At 36.4% G+C, this 23,964-nt stretch overlaps 2 protein-coding genes across 3 annotated transcripts in view; both read right to left on the bottom strand.

Moving 5' to 3' along the window:
• Nucleotides 1-23,964, bottom strand: part of LOC135847117 (hemicentin-1-like) — a 577,043-nt gene that overhangs the window by 538,800 nt on the left and 14,279 nt on the right. For both annotated transcript variants that reach the window (XM_065366543.1, XM_065366544.1), the window contains exon 3: nucleotides 18,654-18,739. The gene's annotated coding sequence lies outside the window, so the exon portion shown is untranslated. The remainder of the gene's footprint in view (nucleotides 1-18,653; nucleotides 18,740-23,964) is intronic.
• Nucleotides 10,084-11,052, bottom strand: LOC135848383 (uncharacterized). Its single transcript, XM_065368283.1, has one exon. It carries the CDS (start codon nucleotides 11,050-11,052, stop codon nucleotides 10,084-10,086), a length of 969 nt encoding a protein of 322 aa, XP_065224355.1.

Consider the following 23,964-nt stretch of genomic DNA (forward strand, 5'->3'; position numbering starts at 1 on the left):
ATTGATGTTTTGAAACAATCCAACGCTACGCTTTACGATAATGTCAAACGCTTGATTCCAATTTTCTGAGAGTTCTCCACTTCTTTCAACATCTTCATATAGATTACGAGCACCAGCATCAATAGTTTTTCGCAGATTGATTAGTTCATCGCAACATATTGTATTCCAATACAACACCATGGCCAACATTGACAACCAAAATATCATGCAAAATTCCAAAGCGATCAGTGAAATGCCCAAATTAACCGTGCAAAGAAATCCAAAACTTCCATATTGATCGATGAAAGGAACAGGTATCGTGTAATAAAAATGATTTTTAAATTTTTTTTCATCGTAAAATATTACCACGTCCAAAAAACAGACGAATAAAAATACAGCGCAACATGTAAGAAAGGAATAACTAAACAGCTTGAAAATTTGTTTCGCATCACGCATTACTTTTTTTTCGTCTAAATTCGAACTAACTTTGGAAATATAAATATTATTAACATGATCGATCATAGCCTCGATATCGTGACGATACAAGTACCCTATCAAAGGTAATCCAAACACTGACACGTTATTAAGACCCAGGAAACTCGCAACGTTAAACATCATCAAAGGATCTTTATTTTCATCGAACCACAGATATGCCAAAGTGAGCGTATACGAGATCATAATTTCGCAAAAAATCAATACAAGCCACACAGACTTCACCTGAATGTGAATTTTATTCGTAAACCAGAGCTTACCACTGAAGCAATAAAAAAGGTAGAGTTGATTAGCCAGTATACTTTGATAACCAAAAATATTTTCCGAACCTCGAAATTGTTTCCAAATTTTTTTCAATTCTTGCCACAAAATTAGCATTTTTATACTATGTATTGATGGGGCATGAAAAACAGGGAATGATCTACTCAACTTATCTATACAAGAATAGTACCTACATTATTGTCGCAGTGTAGACTAGAAAACATAACAAACACGAGGCATAATTTTGTACAATTGAGTTGTATTGAAAGCGGGGAAGGGATGTTCCAATGCTAAAAAACTTTTTTCGTCAATATGAAAATTAAAATTTCTTACTTAGGTCATATTTACTAATATGTTATTGTATATACAACATGAACTTATGAAATTATGAACTGTTGACAAAATACTGTGTAAACACACGCTTAAGGTTACACTTTCACTGAACTTTTTTTTAAATCATGAATTAAGCATTGAAAATTTTCCATACGAATTACGAATAATTATTTAGTCTATAACCACAGTACCAGTGGGCAAGCAGCTCAAGTTCAATTTGAAAATTCATAACCTCCAATTTCAAAGTTGAGTCTTCTTCTTCTCAGCCACGAACGTTCATCACGTGGATGCTTGACTGAAGAGTGTCTATTGATTATTGAAACATGATTTTTATTAGTAAAATTTCTACTTAATTCAAAGTGCAAGACGTTTATCAAACTTTTGCTTCAATATCTGCCAGGTGTTTTCGTTCTTAATGTCCATTCTTTCATCCTTGCCTTCCAAAAAATGAATCTTTGCAAAAAATTGAAATTATTTTGTTGTTTTGCAGACGAACTGCAGTTGAGAAAAAAAAATGTCCTCAGTGCAATGAGTAATGAAGGGAATATGGGATGAAAAATTAACCCTAACTATTATGCATAAAAAAATAAGCCTATGTAGGTTGTTAGGTACTCGTATGTACCTATTAGTACTTAGTTCTTTCTCCCTTTTTTAAATTTAATTTAAAAAACACTTGAAAAAAGATTCAAGATGTTTCAAAAAATTTCAAGCATTTTTCAAGAAGACTGAATTAAGCAGAGAAATAAAATTATAACTGTTGGCCAAATAATAAATACATACAAGCATAAGGAAATTGTTCCGCTAAACTTTTTTTTTCATCTTGAATAATTATTTTAAAAAAATTTCCAAGAGTGATTATTCAGTCTAACATAAGTATAGGTAAGTAACCATTTTTGAAACAGCTTTCTCGCATGTCATTTTGATTTTTTTTCTTACCATGTAATTTTCGGAGGTTCTATTCATGAGAATTATTGTCATCACTCCCAACTTGATACAGATTTATTTTAAAATACTTACATAAATAATGTAAGTCAAGTTTGTAAAAGTACTTGTAATATTGTAGGTATGTATTGAAACAATAAATTAATGATCGATTGATTGACTGATTTACATATTAATTTTCAAAAAATTTATTTATCTCGACAAATTTTAGTTGCAAAAAAGAAGTACATACCTAAAAATGATTCTTTTTCCAAAATTTTGACGCGAAATTTTCAAAATAAATTTTGATTGCATCTTTGATACGATTTTACCGAAGATATTTACAGTGCCAAAGGCGAAAGCGCACTAACGTGATCTATGTTTATCAGTTCTGCAGCTCAAGCTCAATTTGAAAATTCGGAAATTCGTAATGAGGAGGTCCTCAAATTTTCAAATTCAGGTTTTTTCTGAAAGATGATTTTTAATTAAAATTTCTATACCAAAGTGCAAGACGTTTTCGTCCAGAACCCCCCCCCTTTCGCCATTTCCAGCCATTCTGGAGCCTTCCGCGCGGTTGTATGACATACCTAATATAAAACACAACCAATTCAGAAAATCACGCTGGAGGTTCCAAAAACGGCTCGAAACAGCGAAATTCGAACGGGGGGGGGGGGGGGTGGTTCTGAACTCGATACAGCGATTCGTGCCAATATCCAAAATTTTCTCGCAAACGAGAAACTTTTGATTTTTTGGATATTTTTATCATGAAAAAAAGCTGTTCAAAAAACAACTCTTGAGATACCCCCCCCCCCCCCCTAATCGGCTCAAATGTGGATAAACTCGTTGAACAGGTCGAGTATAACACACAACTCGACTTTTAGCTGTCCTACTTCATAATCACGCCTTCTGGAGCAAATTCAAAATTCTGGAGAAATTGAAAATCGCGATGGAGGCTCCAGAATGGCTAGAAATGGCGAAATTTGGATTTAGGGAATTAATATCAGTTTTAGGATTTATTTTGATCATTTTTGCTGATCAAGTACGTACTTTTTTAATAAAAAAGCATAAATCACCAAAAACAGTCAACTTTGAATTTTCAAACGTTCGCCAAAAATCGAAAAAGTAAGTTGGGCAGCTGAAATTTTGGTTTTGGGTGTTTTAGACCATGATCTTTCCAAAAATCGCAGTCCCGTTCAAACCGGAGGTGGACACCTCAAGAAATTCCCTTGTAAGTTTTATATCCCATTGATTTCAATTTTTGAGTGATTAAATTTGGTCACCATGTTGTATTACATCTTCAACTCAAGATTTGACAAATTTTCAAGGATCTTTTTTTTTTTTATTATTTAACACACTTTATTACAATGTTAAGGAGACCTTAAATAAGTAATATTTCTGACTTTAAACAAGTTAGTTACATTACATGTGCAGGGTTCTCTCCAGTGAGAGTGTACTCTGCTATTTTATAAAGTATCTCTCCAGTGAGAGTACTCTCTTTATTTTTTATAATATCTATGACTAAGTCGTGAGGTTTTAACTGATGGATGTTTCTTTGCTTTGATCTTGTTTTGTGTGTTTTCAACTTGAGAAATTCTTTTATCCATTTTTTTAAGCAGTTCCCAAATGTCTTTTAAGCTCACCTGCTCTTCTAGTTCCACTGGTTCATCCGATTCATCCGTGTTATTCTTTGGAAGGTTTCTTTTGACAATGTTGGCTTGTTCAGGTTTCTGAGTTGTTATCTGCTCCTGGCTTTGAGTAGTCCTTTGCTTGACACGATCAATTACTGTCATCTTTGGTTTAGATATAGCAGCAATTTTTGCTTGATATACTGGATACCCTCTCCAGTTGGCTGTATGATCACCATCACAATTGGCACACTTGGCTGGGTCTTCTTTCTTCTTCCTACATTGCTTTGTTTCATGGTCTAATACACACTTAACACATTTGGGTTTCCTTGCACAGTATGTTTTGGTATGACCAACCTGCTGGCAGTTTTTACATTAAGGTAGCTCCCTCTTTTTTGCTGGAGGTTCTACCTTCACTTTAGTGTGCAACAAGAACCCCATTTCATAAATGGTCTTGTTGTTTTCTTTTGGGCTGAGATATACATAAAAGAGTGGTAATGCCACCTTATATGATTTCTTACTCACAATTTCTCCAGATAGGCTACATCTTTTTTCACCTCTGTTTTTTTAATAATTACATTGGTGACATTAATGGCATCATGTCCGATTTTAATCAATTCTAATTTGATATCCTCGGGTGAAGTGGAGGGGTGTAGCCCTCTTATAACTACCTGAAAGGGTTTATCTTGTTTCAACTGATATGTATATATGGTGCCCAATTCCATACATTTTGTGACTAGGATTCTTCCTTATAGCCTCCAGTGCCCTATACACTGCTCTAAAGCTTTACTCATTTGAGCATGCTATTTCAACATCTTCATTAGAGAGGGTTTGCATTGTAGGGGTTTCACACTCTTCCATGCTTTCCAACATAATTCCACTTACTTAAACAGGTGGAATACGTTTCTTTTTGAGTTTTTCACTGTAAGTTTCTTTTGACTGGATAGATTTAATGCTGTCTATTGTCATATTGCTATGATTTTCCTCTGACTCGTCTGTTGATGTTGTTTGTTCGCTGAGATGGTTTTCATCCTCTTTTGACTTGGCTTGATAGTGAGCTACTACTTCTCGTAAGTGGTTGATTTGCCTCTGCTCTTCTTCCAATTGTTTTTGTTGGAAGTTTATTCTGTTTCACAATGTCACTGTACATAGCTGTTAGCTGGTTGTACGTGGGATCACCATCGTTCATACCCATCATAGTTCACATTCACTATTTACATTCCCAACGCGAAGTATTTTAATTGTTTACAAATGAGAGGCGTTTCGCGATATGGGTCCTTGTGGTGATTCGATGTTTTTTTTTATTGGTGATTCCGACTTACTTTTTCACGAGAAATCAAATGGTGCAATCAGATTTCGCCTATCTCATCAACTTCTCGTTTTAAAAATTACTTGAACATGAATACTCAAAAACTCACATTTTTGGGAAATTGAAAAACAAAGTTTTTGTTTGTTTTTGATTTTAAAAAAAAAATAAAAAAAAGGTCGATGGAAAAATTATTTTATTGTTGTTACCTATGTAAAATTTCATGTGGAATCCGAATTTCTCGGTATTTTTTTGCAGGGTAGTCTATAACGTTGTGTAAATTCGATTGTTCACCACAAGGTCCCTTTTCTAAATCATGGATATCAGGTGATGATGAACGAATTTCGTCAAAATTTCCCCTTCAACATATGCGCAAGACAACACTGCACCCGAAAATCAAAAAAAAAAAATCGAAAAAATCGAAGCGATTCGATGTTTTTTCTCTCCTGAAAAAATCGAAATATCACCACAAGGGCCCTTATTGCAAAACCCCTGTAGGTTTACGTGTCGGCCTACAAACAAATCGCGGCGATCTCGGCGTCGAACGTAAGGGCCGCAATTCGTATCGCCCTGGTCCGTCCGTTTTTTATACCCCTAACTGTCTAACGCTCGGAAAAAAATCCCCGTGCGCGCCACGTGATAACCACCACGAGCTAATTCTACAGCCTAAAATACTACGCCCGGAATAAGAACCCCGTGCGCGCCGCGTGATAAAGACCACGAGCTGATGAACCTTAATAGGCGAGAGAGAGAGAGAGAGAAAAGAGCGCGAGAGAACAGAACACATAAAACAACTGTTTGAAGGAAAGATATTATTCGGTTCGAACTGGTTACAAAGACTAAAAACTAAGCTGGACATAGCTTATATTTATATAAAAAGATTTAAATTTATTGACCAATAGGGAGAAAGCAAGCCGGTCGCGATCGTCTCTTAACGCTGTTTTGTAAAAATGACGATTCAGCCAATCAGAGATCTAGAAAAAAGGGTAGAAAAAGGTTCGATCCGCCGGCTTGTTTTCTCTCTACGGTATTACTTCTAGATATACTCGAAGTGTTGTAGGCGATCTCCGTACGGTATTACTTTATCTTACGAGTCGAAATGTACGCGATTGCCTACAGAGACTCCCCCCAATAGCGGCGGAGCCGATTAGAAAAATACGATAACGATAAATTAAGAAGAAAAAAAAATGACAAAAATGATTTTTTTAAAAAAAGAGAAAAAAAACGACTAAAAATAAACAAAATTATAACTGTAAAATTATCAATAATTTGGGGAAAACAAAACAGAGCAACAAATGTTCACATACCAAAGTTTCAGAAAACCAGTAGCCCCTTATAGTATTTATCACCATGTTTTTTGGCAGATCCTTTTCCTCGCTTTTTGTTTCGGCGTTTTTTACCCTTCAGTTTGGAATTTGTAGGCGCGAACTGTTCACCTTGAGGTAGAATTTCAATCGTAGATTTGGGTGACGCAATCGAAGATTTTGGCTGTGCCGTTGGTGAGTTTGATGGCGATGGTTCAATTTTTTCCGGGGAACGAGTTGAATCGGAAGTTTTCCAAAGTGCATCCACATCCGCGCTCCACGTTACATTGGGTGTTGGAGGGCGGTCGGCGTTGGTCATTGGGTTGCGGATAGATTCTTCGAGTTCGGCCACTTCGTCGTCTGAAATGTCCGAGTTTGAGCCGAATAAATGGAACATGATTTTCATCATTTCCTCTTTACTGATGCGTTTCCGCGACATGACAGAAAAATAACCAAAAGGAAAATAAACTGAACGTGAAAAAATGATGTGAACTAGTAAAAGAGAGTGGGTAAACTGAAGTCCAGAGACGATGCATCGTAATGTAGAATGGAATTAGCCGGGGAAGAAAGTGACGAAATAACAAGAAAAAAAAAAGGAAAAAAAAATAGGGAAAAAACTAACACGATCAATTTTATTGCAGGGTGTATCGATGTATTGTTTGCAATGGCAGAGACCAGTGTACTTTCTTTTTTTTAAGGGTAGCGACGTAGTAGTCTGGCCTATTGATAACTCGTCCAGAGCGTGTCTTTATGCAGGGTGGAGGAGTAGGTGGGTCGTTGGTATTTTTTTGTACTGTATTTGGAATCGCCGTTGTGTCTGGTATTTGTTTCGAGGTTGATTTTTCTGTTGGTTCTTCTAGCAGGTAGAATGCCGGCTTTACGCGGTCAATTGAAACAGCACGTGCGTTTCCGTTAATGTTAAGTGTGAAGACCTTTGACGTTCGTTTTATCACCTCGTATGGGCCAGTGTAAGAAGATTCGAGCGGCGTTTTAACACGGTCTGTGCGGAGGTAGACTTTTTTTGCTGTTTTTAACTCCGGGTGAACAAAAAATCCTTTCGAGGTTTTGTGTTGGAATGGTGCAGGTCGAAATTGTTTAAAAGCATTTTTTAGCTTTTCGACATATCTCGGAAGTGGTAGTGCAGAGGCAGAGGGGATTTCTTCTATGAATTCTCCAGGAAGTCTAAGGTTTTGGCCGAAGGTTGCTTCTGCTGGAGTGAATGGGAAGTCATCTCTGCACACTGTTCGTAAACCCAGTAAAACAACAGGTAGCGCATCAGTCCATGTGGAACCATGACTAATTAACGCTGATTTGAGCTGACGATGTACTCTTTCAATAATTCCATTGGCAGGTGGGTGATAAGCGGTGGTGGTGATGTGTTTAGCTCCGAGGAGTGAAATAAGTTTGGAATGCAATTCGGAGGTAAATTGAGTACCTCTGTCAGTTGTGACAGTTTGCGGAACTCCATATCGCGATATCCACTCGCTTACAAACGCTTTTGCAACAGTTTCTGCTGAAATGTTAGGTATTGGAATTATTTCAATCCACCTGGTGAATCTGTCTATCATTGTAAGTGCGTATCTCAAACCGTTGCTTTCCGCGAAGTGTCCCACAATATCGACATGAATTTTTTCAAATTTCTCAGAAGGTGGGAATGGCTGTATTGCAGAATGAGTGTGTCGAGTAGTTTTAGTTCGTTGGCAGGCATCGCAGCATTTTGCCCAATTCCGTATTTCTTTTCTCATCCCCGGCCAAATGTATCGTTTTTTAATTAAACGTAGAGTAGCATTTGGACCTGGGTGTGAAAGGCTGTGTAATTGTTTGAATACATCAAATCGAATTTCTTTAGGTACGTAAGGTCGAGGTTTATTATCATTTCCCATGAAACACCAAATTGTCAGATTTCCAGTGTTGGGAAGTAGGTATCAGGTGAGTGGAAATGGTGCTTCTTGTGAGCCGTTTTTCCACTGATACAATTCTGAGCAGTTTCCTTGGGCAAGGGCAAGATCCAACTCTGTGATGGGAGCATTTAGGACATGAATGCGGCTAAGCATATCTGCAACGATATTGCTTTTCCCAGAGATGTGCTGAATGTTGGTTGTAATTTGGGCTATTTCATCTAAGTGTGCGGCTCGACGTGCGTTATATCGCTTGTTACTGATCGGTTGTTTGGTAAATCCATAAATTAATGGTTGATGGTCGGTATATACAGTGAAATTTGGATGACCCTCAACGAGATGTCGGAAATGTTGGAGTCCTTCGTAGATACCGAGTAATTCTCTGTCATAAGTTGGGTAGCGTTTTTGGCGTTCATCAAGTTTGGCAGAGAAAAACCCTAATGGTTCGGCAACACCATCAGGTCGAATTTGTTTTAACACCGCTCCAATTCCAGTGTCTGATGCGTCCGTTGTTAAAGTGAAAGGAAGAGTGAAATCTGGAATAGCAAGGCGAACGGCATTGGCTAACAATTGTTTGCATTCAACGAAGTTGGCTCTGGTGGAATCTGTCCATGTAACTGGCGTTTTGTCTCGTCGTTTGGGATGCCCTTTAATCATGTTGTTCAATGGAGCCAACAGAGTGGCAATCTTTGGCAAATGATTGCGGTAAAATGAGAATGAGCCAATTGCTCTCCGGAGTTGATGGACAGTTTTTGGTTCTGGAATGTTGATAATGCGATCGATGTTATCCTGCTTAGGTGTGATGCCATCAGGAGAAATTTTTCGTCCCAGAAAAGTAACTTCGGGTTTTCCTAGTTGGCATTTGGCAGGGTTGATGGTTAACCCGTAATCACATAGGCGTTGAAAGACTAATCGGAGGTGTTCGAGGTGTTCTTCCTCAGATTTTGAAAAGATAAGTATATCGTCTAAGTAGCATATTACGAAGTCAAAGTCCCGGAAAATTGTGTCCATAAACCTCTGATAGGTTTGCGGTGCATTTTTCAGCCCGAATGGCATGCGCAGATATTCGAACAGCCCAAATGGCGTAGTGACGGCGGTTTTCGCTATGTCGGTAGGATTAACCGGAATGTGAAAGAAAGCTTTGACCAAATCGATGACAGAAAAGATAGTTGCACCTTTCACCCTGGTATGCACATCGTTGATATGTTGTAAAGGGTATCGATCTGGAGTAGTTTTCTGGTTGAGGAGTCGGTAATCACCACAGGGTCGGATTTCGTTGTTTGTTTTAGGACGTAAAAGTAGAGGTGATGCCCATGGTGATTTTGAACGTCTTACAATGCCCAGGTGTAACATATCGTTGAATTCAATTTTGGCTCGTTTGTACATATCTGGTCGCAGGCGTCTCGGTTTTGAAAATACAGGAGGACCAGAAGTTTCGATATGGTGCACAACGTCATGCTTCGGTTTTTCTTGAAATGGCGCTGGCCTGACCAATTCGGGAAACGTTTTCAGTAATTCGGAGAATTTATCAGATGAGTTGAGCATATGAACGGATGGTGTTTTTTCGGTTTTTATGGTACCAGGAACATACCAATTATTTCCCTTTACTAAACGGCGGCGGCGGAGATCAGTCATCAAGTCATGTTCATACAAAAAATCAGCTCCAATGATTGGACGATCGACGTCGGCGATAATGAATTTCCATTCGGTGGATTTTGCGAAACCGAGGTCGACATCGAGAATTTCATAGCCATAAACTTTAATTTTTCCGTTGTCAGCGCCAAACAGAGAGAAAATTGGTTTGAGTTGTTTTTTTCCTTGAAATCGGGAGAGACGAGGTGGTAAAACGGAGAAATCAGAGCCGGAGTCGACTAAGTATTCAAGTTGAGATTTTTTGTCTTTGATGTGTAAGCGGCGAGAACATGGGAAAAAGGGCTTGTGTGCCGCAGCCACGAACCCAGTTCTTAGTTTTCCTGATTAGTTGGCGGAACCAGCGGAACAAATTTGCACGGCTGGGTACATTTGGTGGCATCCGCACCGAATTTGTAGTGATACCAACAGTATGCGTAAGTACGAGAGCGAGATCTGCTTCGATTTCTAGGCCTTTCCTCAGAACGATCGCGGTCTCGTCCTCTAGACTGGCGTTGATTTTGGATGGTCACCGCAGAAATTTGAGCGGTGTGTGCAGTGAGAGCAGCGACTTGGGCAGTCAATTCCTCAATTTTTTTACTGAGCATTTGTTCGAATGACGAGAGTTGAGGTGGAGCGTTAGGTTGTGGTGAAGGTTCAGGTTGTGGTGTAAGGCTAGCTATCGAACCAATATTAGGTAGCATAACAGCGTGTAACGAGTCGGCCATAACTGCTAAGCTGTCTAATGGTACCCTATGAATTGAGAGATGTTCTTGCATACGTGGTGGTAATCGACGTAACCATAGCCTTTTCAATAAATCTTCGTTAGGGCACTGTCCTGCGAGCAAACGCATTTCAGTCAACAATACTGAAGGTTTTTTTGTTCCTAGAGAAACGTTTTTTAAGAGTTCGTCCAATTTTTCTTCGTCAGACACGTTGTAGAGCGAGATGATGCGAGCTTTCAATTTGGCAAGAGTACTGTCTGCGCTTTCGTTCGATTGTAAAATATCGCTAGCTCGAGCTACAACATCTGGCGGTAATTTAGTGCACAGAATGCCTAAAATTTCATCTGGGTCGGTAATTTTATGAGTACGAAATTGTCGATCTGCTAATGTGAACCACAGTGAAGGGTTAGAATGCAAAAAATCCGATAATGGAACTCGGTTGAACGGCATAGTTGAAAAAAACGGAGGTAAACCACTTGCTGAGGTGGTTGTGGTGGTTCCAGAAGTTGCAGCCGATATGGTGGTGATTGGCGGTGTGATGGATGGTGTAGAGATGGTCGCAGTTGTGGACGGAGTCATTATTGATTTTCGCGATTTTTTTGATTTTTTAGTCCCGGGTTTCGGCACCAACTTTGTAGGTTTACGTGTCGGCCTACAAACAAATCGCGGCGATCTCGGCGTCGAACGTAAGGGCCGCAATTCGTATCGCCCTGGTCCGTCCGTTTTTTATACCCCTAACTGTCTAACGCTCGGAAAAAAATCCCCGTGCGCGCCACGTGATAACCACCACGAGCTAATTCTACAGCCTAAAATACTACGCCCGGAATAAGAACCCCGTGCGCGCCGCGTGATAAAGACCACGAGCTGATGAACCTTAATAGGCGAGAGAGAGAGAGAGAGAAAAGAGCGCGAGAGAACAGAACACATAAAACAACTGTTTGAAGGAAAGATATTATTCGGTTCGAACTGGTTACAAAGACTAAAAACTAAGCTGGACATAGCTTATATTTATATAAAAAGATTTAAATTTATTGACCAATAGGGAGAAAGCAAGCCGGTCGCGATCGTCTCTTAACGCTGTTTTGTAAAAATGACGATTCAGCCAATCAGAGATCTAGAAAAAAGGGTAGAAAAAGGTTCGATCCGCCGGCTTGTTTTCTCTCTACGGTATTACTTCTAGATATACTCGAAGTGTTGTAGGCGATCTCCGTACGGTATTACTTTATCTTACGAGTCGAAATGTACGCGATTGCCTACACCCCTCTCAAATAAAAACCTCGAATAGGTAAATTGTAAATCGTTTCTTATGCATATGTGCTGCCATGAACACAGCAAAATATGTATGTACATCACAATACTATAACCTCCGCGAACTAAGGGTCTCTTTAAAAAATCAAAAAAAAAACTGATTCAACTAGAGGTATCAAATGAGATTTTATCAATACTACTGCATTTTGAAGTATATATCTACGAGTACCTACATTTTAAAAATGAATAAATAGAAAACAGGCTTAATCCAAATCTAACCTTTGAATAGCTCGCATTAAGTCTTAAACAGGTAAAATAAACTTTCCTTAACTTAATGTACCTAGACCTACAGTAAAACGAGATCAATATGGGAAAATGGGAAAACGTCTGAAGCAAAAAATTAAAAAAAAAAAAAAAAAAAAAAAAAAAACGAGCCGACAAGCCATGTTTTACTTACAATACATACAGGTATGCTCAAAAGCGCCAAATGCCAGCAAATAACACTCCTTTGATGGGTATACCTACCGCTATGGGTACAAATACCTTTCGCGCCTTCGACGTCTTTGTACGCGTGTGTCTGTGTTTTGAAATTCTCGCGCCAAACAAATTTCGACGTTGGTAATTTTTTCTGCTTTCTATTTTGCTCGCTATGAATAAGGTACGAATAAAATCCTATCCTTTTTCGTGCTATGTACTAAATCTATTCAAATAATTTTACCCATTTTCTGTAATTTCTACCCCACCTGAAAACGTTTCCTGTGAAATCGCTTTCAATTCATACTTCGTAAATACCCGTGTTCAAAGACGCCTATTTTCTTTGCTATACGTAGGTACTTTTATGCTATACACATCGTATCGTTTGTTTTTCTATTCACTCGTGCTCATGTTCATGTTCACATGTACACGTGTTCACATGTTTATAAATATGACAACTCGATTTCAAAAAAAAAAGAAAAGAAAAATGTCGAAAGGGAGGGGGAAAATCAGCATCCACACATTAATACACACGTATCAGAAGAAGAAGAAGAAGAAATGATACAACTTTAAAACGAACGAGACAAAACAACAACAACAACAAAAAAACAATACTAAAAATTCCGAACAATGATATCGTGATGCAGTGTACTTGAAAAAAAGCAAGTAGCTGTAGAAAAAGAAGAGAAGAAAACATCAGTACTATTTTGGTTCGAAAATAGTAACTATTGTTTTTACTTGTGCTGGTAAAAGCGAACATTTCCGTTCAGTGTATTTCATTGTGTGGGAAAAACGACGCAAAGTATCTCGTTGCAAGGAATTTGTCTTGTAAAGAAAATTTTTTTATTCGTATAAAAAAAAAAAAGTATTTCGCCTTTTCCTCCCTCATCTACTTACATACACGCTATCATCGTATGGGATGAGGGTGCTACGTGTGTTGTTGGCTGTCTATACCTCTGCCATGCACGCTGCCGCTGGAAATCTGTTATTTCAAATACCAGCTCCCTTCTCAATCTCACTTCATCTATATTCTTCTGTATAGTATTCAACCCCTTCTTTCGAGAAGAAATTCACTATACACTACATAGGAATTATTTCGCTACTCGTATTGTTTTTATTTATTCGAATGATACGTCGAAAGAGAGAGAAAGTTGGGAAAAAAAAGTTACGAGTAATATTCTTCTAAAAACACTCGGCGCTGTTCAAATCGTTTTTTACGAGTTAAATGGAATGAAAATCAATTTTAATTCGACGCGTTAGGCGCGATTTAACGTTTTACCTTCGGGGAATGAAGGTGAAATTTTTATTACACCGGGAATACGTTCGTCTGGCGCGTTCTCCTCACTGCCTTCTCCAAACTGGCGACGAGCTGAAAGTTGTCACTTGATAGAAAGCGATTTCCTCAATTAACTGTCGAATATCGACCATGGTTTTTTGGCGTATTTTAGGTACCTAATACTTTTAAAGTATACGTTCGCGTTTTAAATCTCTTTGTGATCTTTGGCCAAATTTTATTCGCGATATTACACGAGATATCATTTAAGCAATCTCCCTACAGCAACTCGTCTTCGGTCTTCTATCCCGTAATGTTTTACCGCGGCTGTGTTCAGAGGTTCGTTTCACGATGCCCCTTTCCGGATGAGAAATTTCGTTTATCTTTGTCCTAAAAAAGCGGAAATGCTTTTAGTGATCGGCTTCGACTAAAATGACGTTCGGATAAATTCACTTTCATTGTCGACGTTGAGTTGTACACAATCGATAGACACGGAATTTTTGCTGAATAAGTAGAGGTACCTAACTAACAACACGTCTTGCAGGCGGTCAAAGTGCTGAAGAGGACTTGCATTTGGTTCAGTAATCTTGCATTTATTCACTTTTAAGCAGTGGCCGACTACTGGCTCACGAGGTTGACTGGTAATCGTCAGGCACCTCGAGACACCAAGGGGCTTCCGGGGGCCATGATTAAACCAAAAATACACTATTTTCACTTTCTTTAAACGTGAATTTTTGCAAACATTTGCCCTCACTTCGCTGGATTCTGTTAATTTTTTTTTGGTCTCGAAATTGAAATTTTAAAATTTTAAAATTGTGGAATCAAAAAAAAACTTATCATAAAAGAACTAACATTATTTTTTATCTCCCAAAATATCAATTTTTGAAAGCTTTTGCCCTCGCTTAGTTCAGACTCCTTTGTTTTTTTTTCGAATTGAACGTATGTGAATATTAATTCAAATTTTAAAAAATGTTAAAGACAAAAAACGTTTTTCTCACCTAAAACAACATTGTTTTTTACTTCTCGAAACAAGCTTTTGCTCTCAAGTCTACGGTTTTCATTTTCAAATCCAAAATTTTTAAAAACTCATCACTCAAATTCTGAAATTTGGGATCGAAAAAAAACAACAAATTTTTGAAACATTGTTGTTTACTTCTCGAAACCCGATTTTTTGAAAACTTTTTCCTTTTCTTCGCTCGTCGGGCCAATACCCATACTTAAACACTTTTTCATAAACTTTATACTGTGAGTAAGTATCATATCAATAGGCAAAAGTGTCATTTCATCTTGAAAACTCGTCATTTTATTTGACAAAAATTGGTATTTTTCTCACTCACATCAGTCGACAAATTTTCAGCCTCCCCCCCCCCCTTTCAAAAAAGCTCAAGTTTGTCAGGTTGACTTATTTTCGTGAAATTGGATAAAAAAGCAAAAAAATAAATTGTACAACTCGTATCCAAGTATCCAAACCTGAGAAAAAAACAGGAGTAGAAACATACGGGGAAGGGGGGATCTTGAGGGCCCTACTCGGTGAACCAGTCAGTGAACTCATTTTTTTTCAACGATTTTTCCGATTAAATTCCAAAAATGGGGAAAAAATTGAACTACTAACACATTTATTTGCAATCCCTCTTCAAAAAAAGATTTAAATTCAGCAGCACCGCAAAAACTCCTTTGAAATCAGTAACAAATACATTTACACACTTCATTCGCCACAACACAAACAAATTAATTATAAATCACCACACAAAAATTCGTTTGCAACTTAAATTCCAAATCACTGCCAAAAGCTTTATCCTAGTTCACTAATAAAACATTTATACGAAAACCACCATGAAAAAAAAAATCGTCCAAGATCAACACAAAAACACTCGACACAAAAAATTCTTTTGAAACGAGAAAAATCCCATTAAAAATCATCCCAAGAAAAAATATTCTTCACTGAATTGAAAATCATTCTAGATCACTCCCAAAAAATATACCTAATTTTTTATGTTGGAATTTCAACATTTTTGCGCTTTTCTTCTCTAAAATAAAATTCTTATTTTATTAAAAATGGAAAATTTTCTCAATTCAAATACATGCGGATTTTTTTTTGGTCAAAAATGTTACTTTTTACCGAATTTTTTTCTGAATTTTAAAATTTTAATATAAAATTTTTCGAACTTGAAAACCTTGCGCGATGTCCAAGTCTTATTAAATTTCAATTTTATAGTGATGTAAAAATTTGACCTTGGAAATTTTCAAAATTGCCAAAAAAGGGAACGAAATGTTAAAATTTTTCCTTTTCGAGCTTTAAAAAAATTCAGGAGAAGGAAATCGAAAACATTTTTAGGAGACAAAATATTACAGTGAATTTCTATCATTTTAGCCTCTTCGTTTCCGTTTGCATCTCTACATTCGGCTGTAAAAATCAACATATAAGCTATAAAAAAAAAATCGAGCCACTAATCCATACAGGATGCTGAGTCAGTGGTCCTCAAAATGGAGTCAGTTTGGAAAAAAGTGTTTTTTTGCTATATTTAGGTAGGTACGGTTCCCATGGCAAAATCTCAGTCATCACTCCCACCACTGACCAGCTCCTAAAAAGGTGGAATTGGAGGTTTTGATCAATTGGAGTTGGAAATTCAATTAGGTACTAATTTTAGTCCTCTGCGAGCGACTTTATAATGCATGGATCGTAAAACTATCGATCTCTCGTCGGTTTTTTAGCACTTAATAATAACCATTAAAACTTCCTTTTGAAAAAAGATCAATCTGCATAGGAAATAGCCCAATTGTCACACTTTATTTATGCACAAATGAATGATCATTTCGATCAAATTGTCTAAATTCAATTTTTTATTATTACAAACATCTTCTAAAATGAGTGAAAAAATTCGAGTTCAATTCGCACAAATTCCGGAAATGCCCTCGCAAACAGGAAACATTTGATTTTTTGAATATTTTTAATATGAAAAAAGCTGTAGGTCAAAAAACCTGGAGAAATTTAAAAATCGCGCTGGAGGCTCCAGAATGGCTGGAAATGATGAAATTTGTATTTGGGGAATTGATATCAGTTTCGGGACTTATTTTGATCAAATCATAAATAACCAAAAACAGTCAATTTTTTCAAACGTTCGCCAAAAACCGAAAAACGAAGTTGGGCAGCTGAAAATTTGGTTTAGGGGTTTTAGACCATGCTCTTTCCAAAAATCACCGATCAAATCGAAGGGTGACACTTCAAGAGGTTCCCTTGTCAGGAAATATTCATTTCTGAAGAGAGGGCGATAACATTAAGCAAGTTTCAGTTTTCGATTCCTCCTTCTAGTGGAAAATTCCGCCAAAATTCCGAGCTTTAATTTCATTCGAGAAAACCTATAAATACTTATTGCTGACTGTGTAAACCTATCGACGAATCTACCCGTATAGGAGTCAATCTGTATATTCATACGTGGAAAAATTCTATTCATTTCATACCTATCTATTCAAATAATGCAGATAGGCATTTCGAAACAAGCATTTAATGAAACAATACCATTCTCGAGTAAAATGCGTATTGTAAGACGTAAGTTCGAACTTAATACCTGCGTATGTTTGAAATTTAACAATAGGCGCTTGATTAGGTAACATATTTGATACTTAAGATGATACGTCGGTCGCGTCGTCATGTTCGTGGAAATTTTCAACTGAAGAAGACGAATTTTATAATAAACACACTTCTCAGGGACAATAAAAAAAGCAAAATTTTCAAATAGGCAGATCAAAAAAAATGCTGATTTACTTATAAAAAAATTCAATTCTGAACAAGTATTTTTCATCTTCTTTTCTACTCTCAATTTTTTTCGAAGGGCTGAATACTCTTTTAAGGATTACGAAAGTTATTTTCAAAAGAATTTTTCGAATTTGGGAAGGACTTCCCTTTTTGAAATATTTTTCGTGGCCAAATTTTAATTCAGAGAGTCAGATATAGAGATCCTTATTTCAACATAATAGATTTTACAATGATCTATGATTGAATTTCAAGTAAGGTAAAGTGGGGTAATTCCGATATGGGGTAATTCCGATAGCAAGCCCTAGCTTTGTTGCAAAAAACATTTTGGCACAAATTATGAAGAAAGTAGGTAGTTTTAGTGCTAACCTACACCCATTAATGATCAGATGGTTCATCTGCTCTGTTTTGTCAAGTCTGTGCAGTGTACAAAATCTGAATGCCCAAATCCTTTGCCGCAAAAAACAGTGCACTTTTGAAACTCGTTTTTATCGTTCAAAACTTGTTGAAAAATTCTGTTTAGAAGCTAATATTTGATGAATACGTGTTAAAGTGTCAGTACCTCTTTTGATTTTGCTTTTATAATTATTTGTATGGTGGCATTGAATTATTAAACAATGTCGATTATTTTTCATGCTGCGGGGTAATTCCGATAGCCCCAGCAAAATTGTCCTGCAATGTTTTTTTCTCTGTTTTGATGTATTATAGTTTTAAGGGGTCGAAATTATCAAAGAAAATCCTCAAAACGGGGAATTTTTCTCTAGTTGGTCTAGTTTTCAAAAATTATGCCTCAAAAATGCATATTTGTAAAAAAAATTAAATTTTTGTTCTAATGATTCAATTTACATGAAATAAAAACCTAAATATGCAATAAATGGTATATTTCAACATTACTGGCTCGGAATTACCCTGGGGGAATTCCTTTCCTTATAAAACTCATTATCGGAATTACCCCATTTTTAGGGTAATTCTGATAACTCAACCTTCCAAAATGTTTTTTCAATTAGGTATATGTATGAAGCCTTCACACAAATCACTCTTCAATATAGTCAATGTGTAGCTGAAGGACGCAGGAATAAAGTTGTTACATCATTTTTGCCCCAAAATGTACAGGAAATCCAAAAAATGAGAAATTGCTGAAATTTTGAATTTTGCCATCGGAATTACCCCACTTTACCTTACCTATTCTTTCTCTCTTATGCTTTGATATTTTTCATGGAAAATCTCACTGAGAAATAAAATTTTCAAACCCAACTCTTTGATTACAAATCCAAGATTTATTTTTATGCCAAATTTTATTTCTTTCATTTTTATGCATAAATTAGGCAGTTAGTTTTTGATAATAAATAATTGAATTTTTCATTTTCATTCAAAAAGTCATCTGCACGAATTAAAATATTGTAAAAATGACAATTTCTAGTTCTATTCACTCACCAAAAACTGCATGTTGAAGCGAAGAAGATGCACAATTGACCCACATTTTTACTCAGATGACTGCAGATTTGTCTTCGTGAATTAGCCTGAAAATTTAAAAAAATGAAAAAAATTAGTCTCGAACATTTTGCTCAAAATTCATCAACAATTTCTCATTTCTCAACTTCCATTTTTTTTTTTTTTTTTTTTTTTTTCAATAAGATCTACAGAATTTTGAATAAGTACATTAATTTCCTCTCATTTCGAGACATCTTAGCGCTCAGAGCCTAAAACTAAACCACCTCAAAAAATCCAAATCTCCATCATCAATACCTACAGCCACACAAACGTGACATCAGTTTCCGGAACTACAGTACAGATACGAAAAGAGGTTGAGAAATGCAAAACCGTCGAGAAATTATTCGTTTGGCAACTTGACTGTATATACGTAGTATGCGTTTTGTATTTACATTTTATGAATCGCTGGAGCATTCGATGTAATGAATTGTCCCCGGTGGATTTTGCATCTTAAAATTCACACCGTCTCACCAAAACCCAAAGTCGTCTTGGTTCGAGTGCACTTTATCAACGCAGCAGAGACAACTCCAACGATGAAAACTTTTCTCTCGTCTACACGCCATGTTTTTCTCGCGCCTCTTCACCCTCCGACCTCTTCTCGTCTCTTCGTCTGGGAATCTGGTGTCCTCGCGCGCGAAATCAACAACACTTTTTTACCCATCTCCGGGGGCATTTTACATAATGGAAAAAAATCTCCGCCCCGTAGGGCTGTGCACAATCGCGACGACGACGACGAGAGAGATTTTCGTAGAGAAATTATCGCGCCCAATGTACAAATTACCATTATAAAACTGTCCCGTTTTGTAACCCAATCTAACAAATCAAACTCTATCGACAGTCACATAATTTAAAGATAAGTTGGAAATGTTTTCAAGATTTTCCCAGAGAAAGTGTAATTTTAATTTCATATCCGTTCTCGGAGCAAACTTTTCAAGTCCATCATTTATAACGGAAAAAGCCATTCAGTGTTATCTTTAAACTTTGCCAGTTGTAACTCGTAACTTCTTAATTTCTAATATATTGATTACGACTTTAAACTAGTTTTCCTTCTTTTTTCTGCTTCTCTTCGCTTCGTGTCCTCTTCACACTATACACGTTCACTATACACAAAATGTTCTTATTATACGTCCAATTTTTCTTTTCCAGTTCCACCAATCTATACATGTGTTTCCCTCCTTTCTCCCTGCTCTACAGGGATGATAGGATGCGGCGAACAGGGTCGTATAGTATTTCGTTTAAAACGATTTTCACGCTAAGTGATAAAAGTTCGACTACTTCTGTTATGTATAAGGATATTTTGATTTATCTCGTTTTCCTATAAGTATATTTTTATCGTACTGTAAGGGGGTTCTCGTTCGTATTACGATGCACAATACACGTATAGACTAGTACAATACATCTACTACAATACACATACGTGTATGTACTTATACTTTATTTGATATTTTCCAGTTAGTCTAACTGCTCGCTGTAAAGGTACATAAAAGATCGAACGAGTAACCGAATTAATTGAATGGTTATTCGAACTAATAAAGGCGACTCCGATCATCATTCTTTTCTCAATGCCTCAGAGCTATAGTATACACTCGAAGATGAAAAATATAGATACAATTGCGAGCGAGTACACTTTTGTAAGTATGTGTTCCGCTGAGAGGACAATTTTCGAGCACTTTTTTTTTCCTTTCTTCGAAATAACAAGTTGTTAAAAAGGTCAGTAACATTATTCATGTCACAAAGTCAATCTAGAATAGATAAGCTAAAGGGATGTTTTTCAAAAGTTCTTGTGGTACTTGTGTCGCATCGATTCCCACAATGAATGAGACGATGATGAAAGCAGCCGAGAAGGGAAATATAAATTCGAAAACTTATACGTTTGTTTTTCGGATTTCTATGTACGAGTATGTGTACAATGGTTTTGTAATTTTCCATCAGAAATTAAACGTAAGAAATCAACGTCCGCGGAAATAAGTGTTGAGAATCTCTTTTTAGAGATCAAGTTTTTTAAATTGCATGAAATTACCAAAAAACTGTCCTATAGTTGAATTTTAAAGAAAGTCATTAAAAAATGACACAGATACTGCAAACATGCCAAAAATTCTTGCTTTTGCCAAAATTTTAAATAAAATCCTAACGTTTGCCAAAATTGTCAAAAAAGCACTGTTCTAGGCCAAAATTGTCGAAATTTTCTTCTGACGTTATCAAACAAGTCCTAATATTTTTTGTAAAACTGAACAAAAAACCCTGTTGCCGGCCAACATTTTAAAAATTCCTATTTTTGCCATAATCATTAGAAAATCTCAACTTCTTGCCAAAATTATCGAAAAATACCTTTTTTTGACGTTATCAAAAAAGTACTAATATTTTTTGCAAAAATGACCAAAAAACTTTGTTAGTAGCCAAAATTTCGAAAATTTCTGCTTTTGCCAAAATCATCCTAAGAAGACCTTGTTATGTTTTTTGCCAGAATTGTCTGCAAAGTTCTGTTTTTGCCTAAATTGTCAAAAAAATCTCGTTTATGTCAAAATTGTAAAGAAGTTCCTTTTTTTAAATCAAAATTATAAAAAAAACTCCTAACTTTTGTAAAAATTGGCAAAATAAACTCCTGCTTTTTGCCAATATGTTCAGAAAATCCTTACAAAATTTATCCAAAAAAGTCCTGTTTTTTCCAAAATAAATGAATTTAAAGAAAAAAAACTTCTGCTTTTTAGCCAAGATTTTCAAAACTCTTGCTTTTTGTCAAAATTCTATAAATAAGTTCTACTTTTTTGACGAAATATCATAGGCAAAGACCTTTTTTTGACAAGTTATACAAAAAATTCTGTTTTATGCCGCAATGGTCAATAAAATTTTGTTGTTAGCCAAAATACGCTGAATGAACAGCTTTTGCAAAAATTGTCAAAAAGTACTAATGTTGGTCACAATTTTTCGAAAAAGTGATGCTTTTTTCGTTTTTAAAATCAATCTTTGTCAATTTAAATTTTTCCTCTCGATTTCCACTTCCATTCATTTTTTCTAGTTCTTTTTTTTAAAAAAATCCGACCTGAAAAAAATGTCCAAGTATATCTATGATACCTCTAGAACCTACTATGTTTATCATTATCACATCTATAGATATAAGATACACAACGTATACTTGAGGAGCTGAGAATCAAAACTCACATTTGCCAAAAAAAAAAAAATACCTATAATGTGACATATTCGGTTTTTTTGGAACAAAGTCATTTTGGTGTGAAATTCACCTTCAAAACCAAGGGTTAGAATCAAAACTCACATTTGCCAATGGCAAATGTGAGTTTTGATGAAAACTTAGTTTTGTTTGCAAAATTCCATAGGGAAAAGTTCGATAACAAGCTGAATTTTGGTACACGGGGGTTTTTTGATACGCTGAACACGAATTTGGGGTGTTCAGGTGAATCCGGTGTACGCTTCCCCCTTTTTTGTGGACCTTAAGCCCCCAAATTTGTTTTTTTGCGTTTAAGTCTGAAAATATGCAATTTTATGCAAGATTTATGTTTTTTGGGTCGCAGAATACGAATTTGACAATATTTTTTTTATAGGGGTGGGGGATGAGGGGGTTAGGGGGGCGAGAAATTCAAAATTTGACTATAATGATGTGTGATATGTCGAAATGTATGTTTTTGAGGGTGTAGATCACGAATTTGACAATATTTTTTTTCGTAGGGGTCAATGGTGGGGGCTGAGGGGTGAAAATGGTTAAAAATTCAAAATTTGACTATAATGATGTGTGACATGTCGAAATGTATGTTTTCGTGGTTGTAGATCACGAATTTGACAATATTTTTTTCGTAAGGGTTGATGGTGGGGGATGAAGGGGGTGAAAAATTCAAAATTTGACCATAATAATGTGTGATATGTCGAAATGTATGTTTTTGAGGGTGTAGATCACGAATTTGACAATATTTTTTTCGTAGGGGTGAATTGTGGGGGATGAAGGGGGTGAAAACGGTGAAAAATTCAAAATTTGACCATAATGATGTGTGTTATGTCAAAATGTAGGTATGTTTTTGAAGGTGTAGAAAAGGTGAAGGGTGGGGGATGGAGAATTTTCTATTGGAGAGCCGTCAAAGTCCCTGGAAGAAAAAATTTGTAACATTTAAACAAAATTCACCATGATTTTTCACTATAATTGACTGTTGTCGTCGCCGGGGCATTCGGGGGCAAAAATGGCAAATGACATCTTGAAATACACTATCTGAAGTACTAGCCCCTGGGATTTCCCGTGCATCTACGTGCAAAAATTTGTTCTATTCCTATTTATGTAGCAGAATAGGCAAAACACGGAGTTTTAACGTAAATTAAACCTCTATAATGACTTTATAACAAACTAAAATCGTGTAAATTGATGAAAATTACTCACTTTCAGTTGAATTAATCATACTTGGTACATTTCGACATATTACACATCATTATAGTCAAATTTTGAATTGTTCGCCGTTTTCACCCCCTTCATCCCCCACAATTCACCCCTACGAAAAAAATATTGTCAAATTCGTGATCTACACCCTCAAAAACATACATTTCGACATATCACACATCATTTTGGTCAAATTTTGAATTTTTCACCCCCTTCATCCCCCACCATCAACCCTTACGAAAAAAATATTGTCAAATTCGTGATCTACAACCACGAAAACATACATTTCAACATGTCACACATCATTATAGTCAAATTTTGAATTTTTAACCATTTTCACCCCTCAGCCCCCACCATTGACCCCTACGAAAAAAATATTGTCAAATTCGTGATCTACACCCTCAAAAACATACATTTCGACATATCACACATCATTATAGTCAAATTTTGAATTTCTCGCCCCCCTAACCCCCTCATCCCCCACCCCTACAAAAAAAATATTGTCGAATTCGTATTCTGCGACCCAAAAAACATAAATCTTGCATAAAATTGCATATTTTCAGACTTGAACGCAAAAAAACAAATTTGGGGGCTTAAGGTCCACAAAAAAGGGGGAAGCGTACACCGGATTCACCTGGACACCCCAAATTCGTGTTCAGCGTATCAAAAAACCCCCGTGTACCAAAATTCAGCTTGTTATCAAACTTTTCCCTATCGTCGTAATTAAAACAGTGAAAAAAAATTTGATTGCAAATCTTGGAGTCAAAACTCACATTTGCCATTCTTTGTCTGGACATTAAAGCAGAACGGAGCTAGGTGAAAATCAGTCAACACAGGGAATCATGTTCTAGTAGCGCTATCTAATGATTCATTTTGGTA

Source organism: Planococcus citri, chromosome 5, assembly GCF_950023065.1.
Source record: "Planococcus citri chromosome 5, ihPlaCitr1.1, whole genome shotgun sequence".
In the NCBI taxonomy this organism is placed as follows: Eukaryota; Metazoa; Arthropoda; class Insecta; order Hemiptera; family Pseudococcidae; genus Planococcus; species Planococcus citri.

Coding starts and splice junctions, on each gene's coding strand:
- LOC135848383 (XM_065368283.1), bottom strand. CDS start 11,052: ATGACTCCGTCCACAACTGCGACCATCTCTACACCATCCATCACACCG.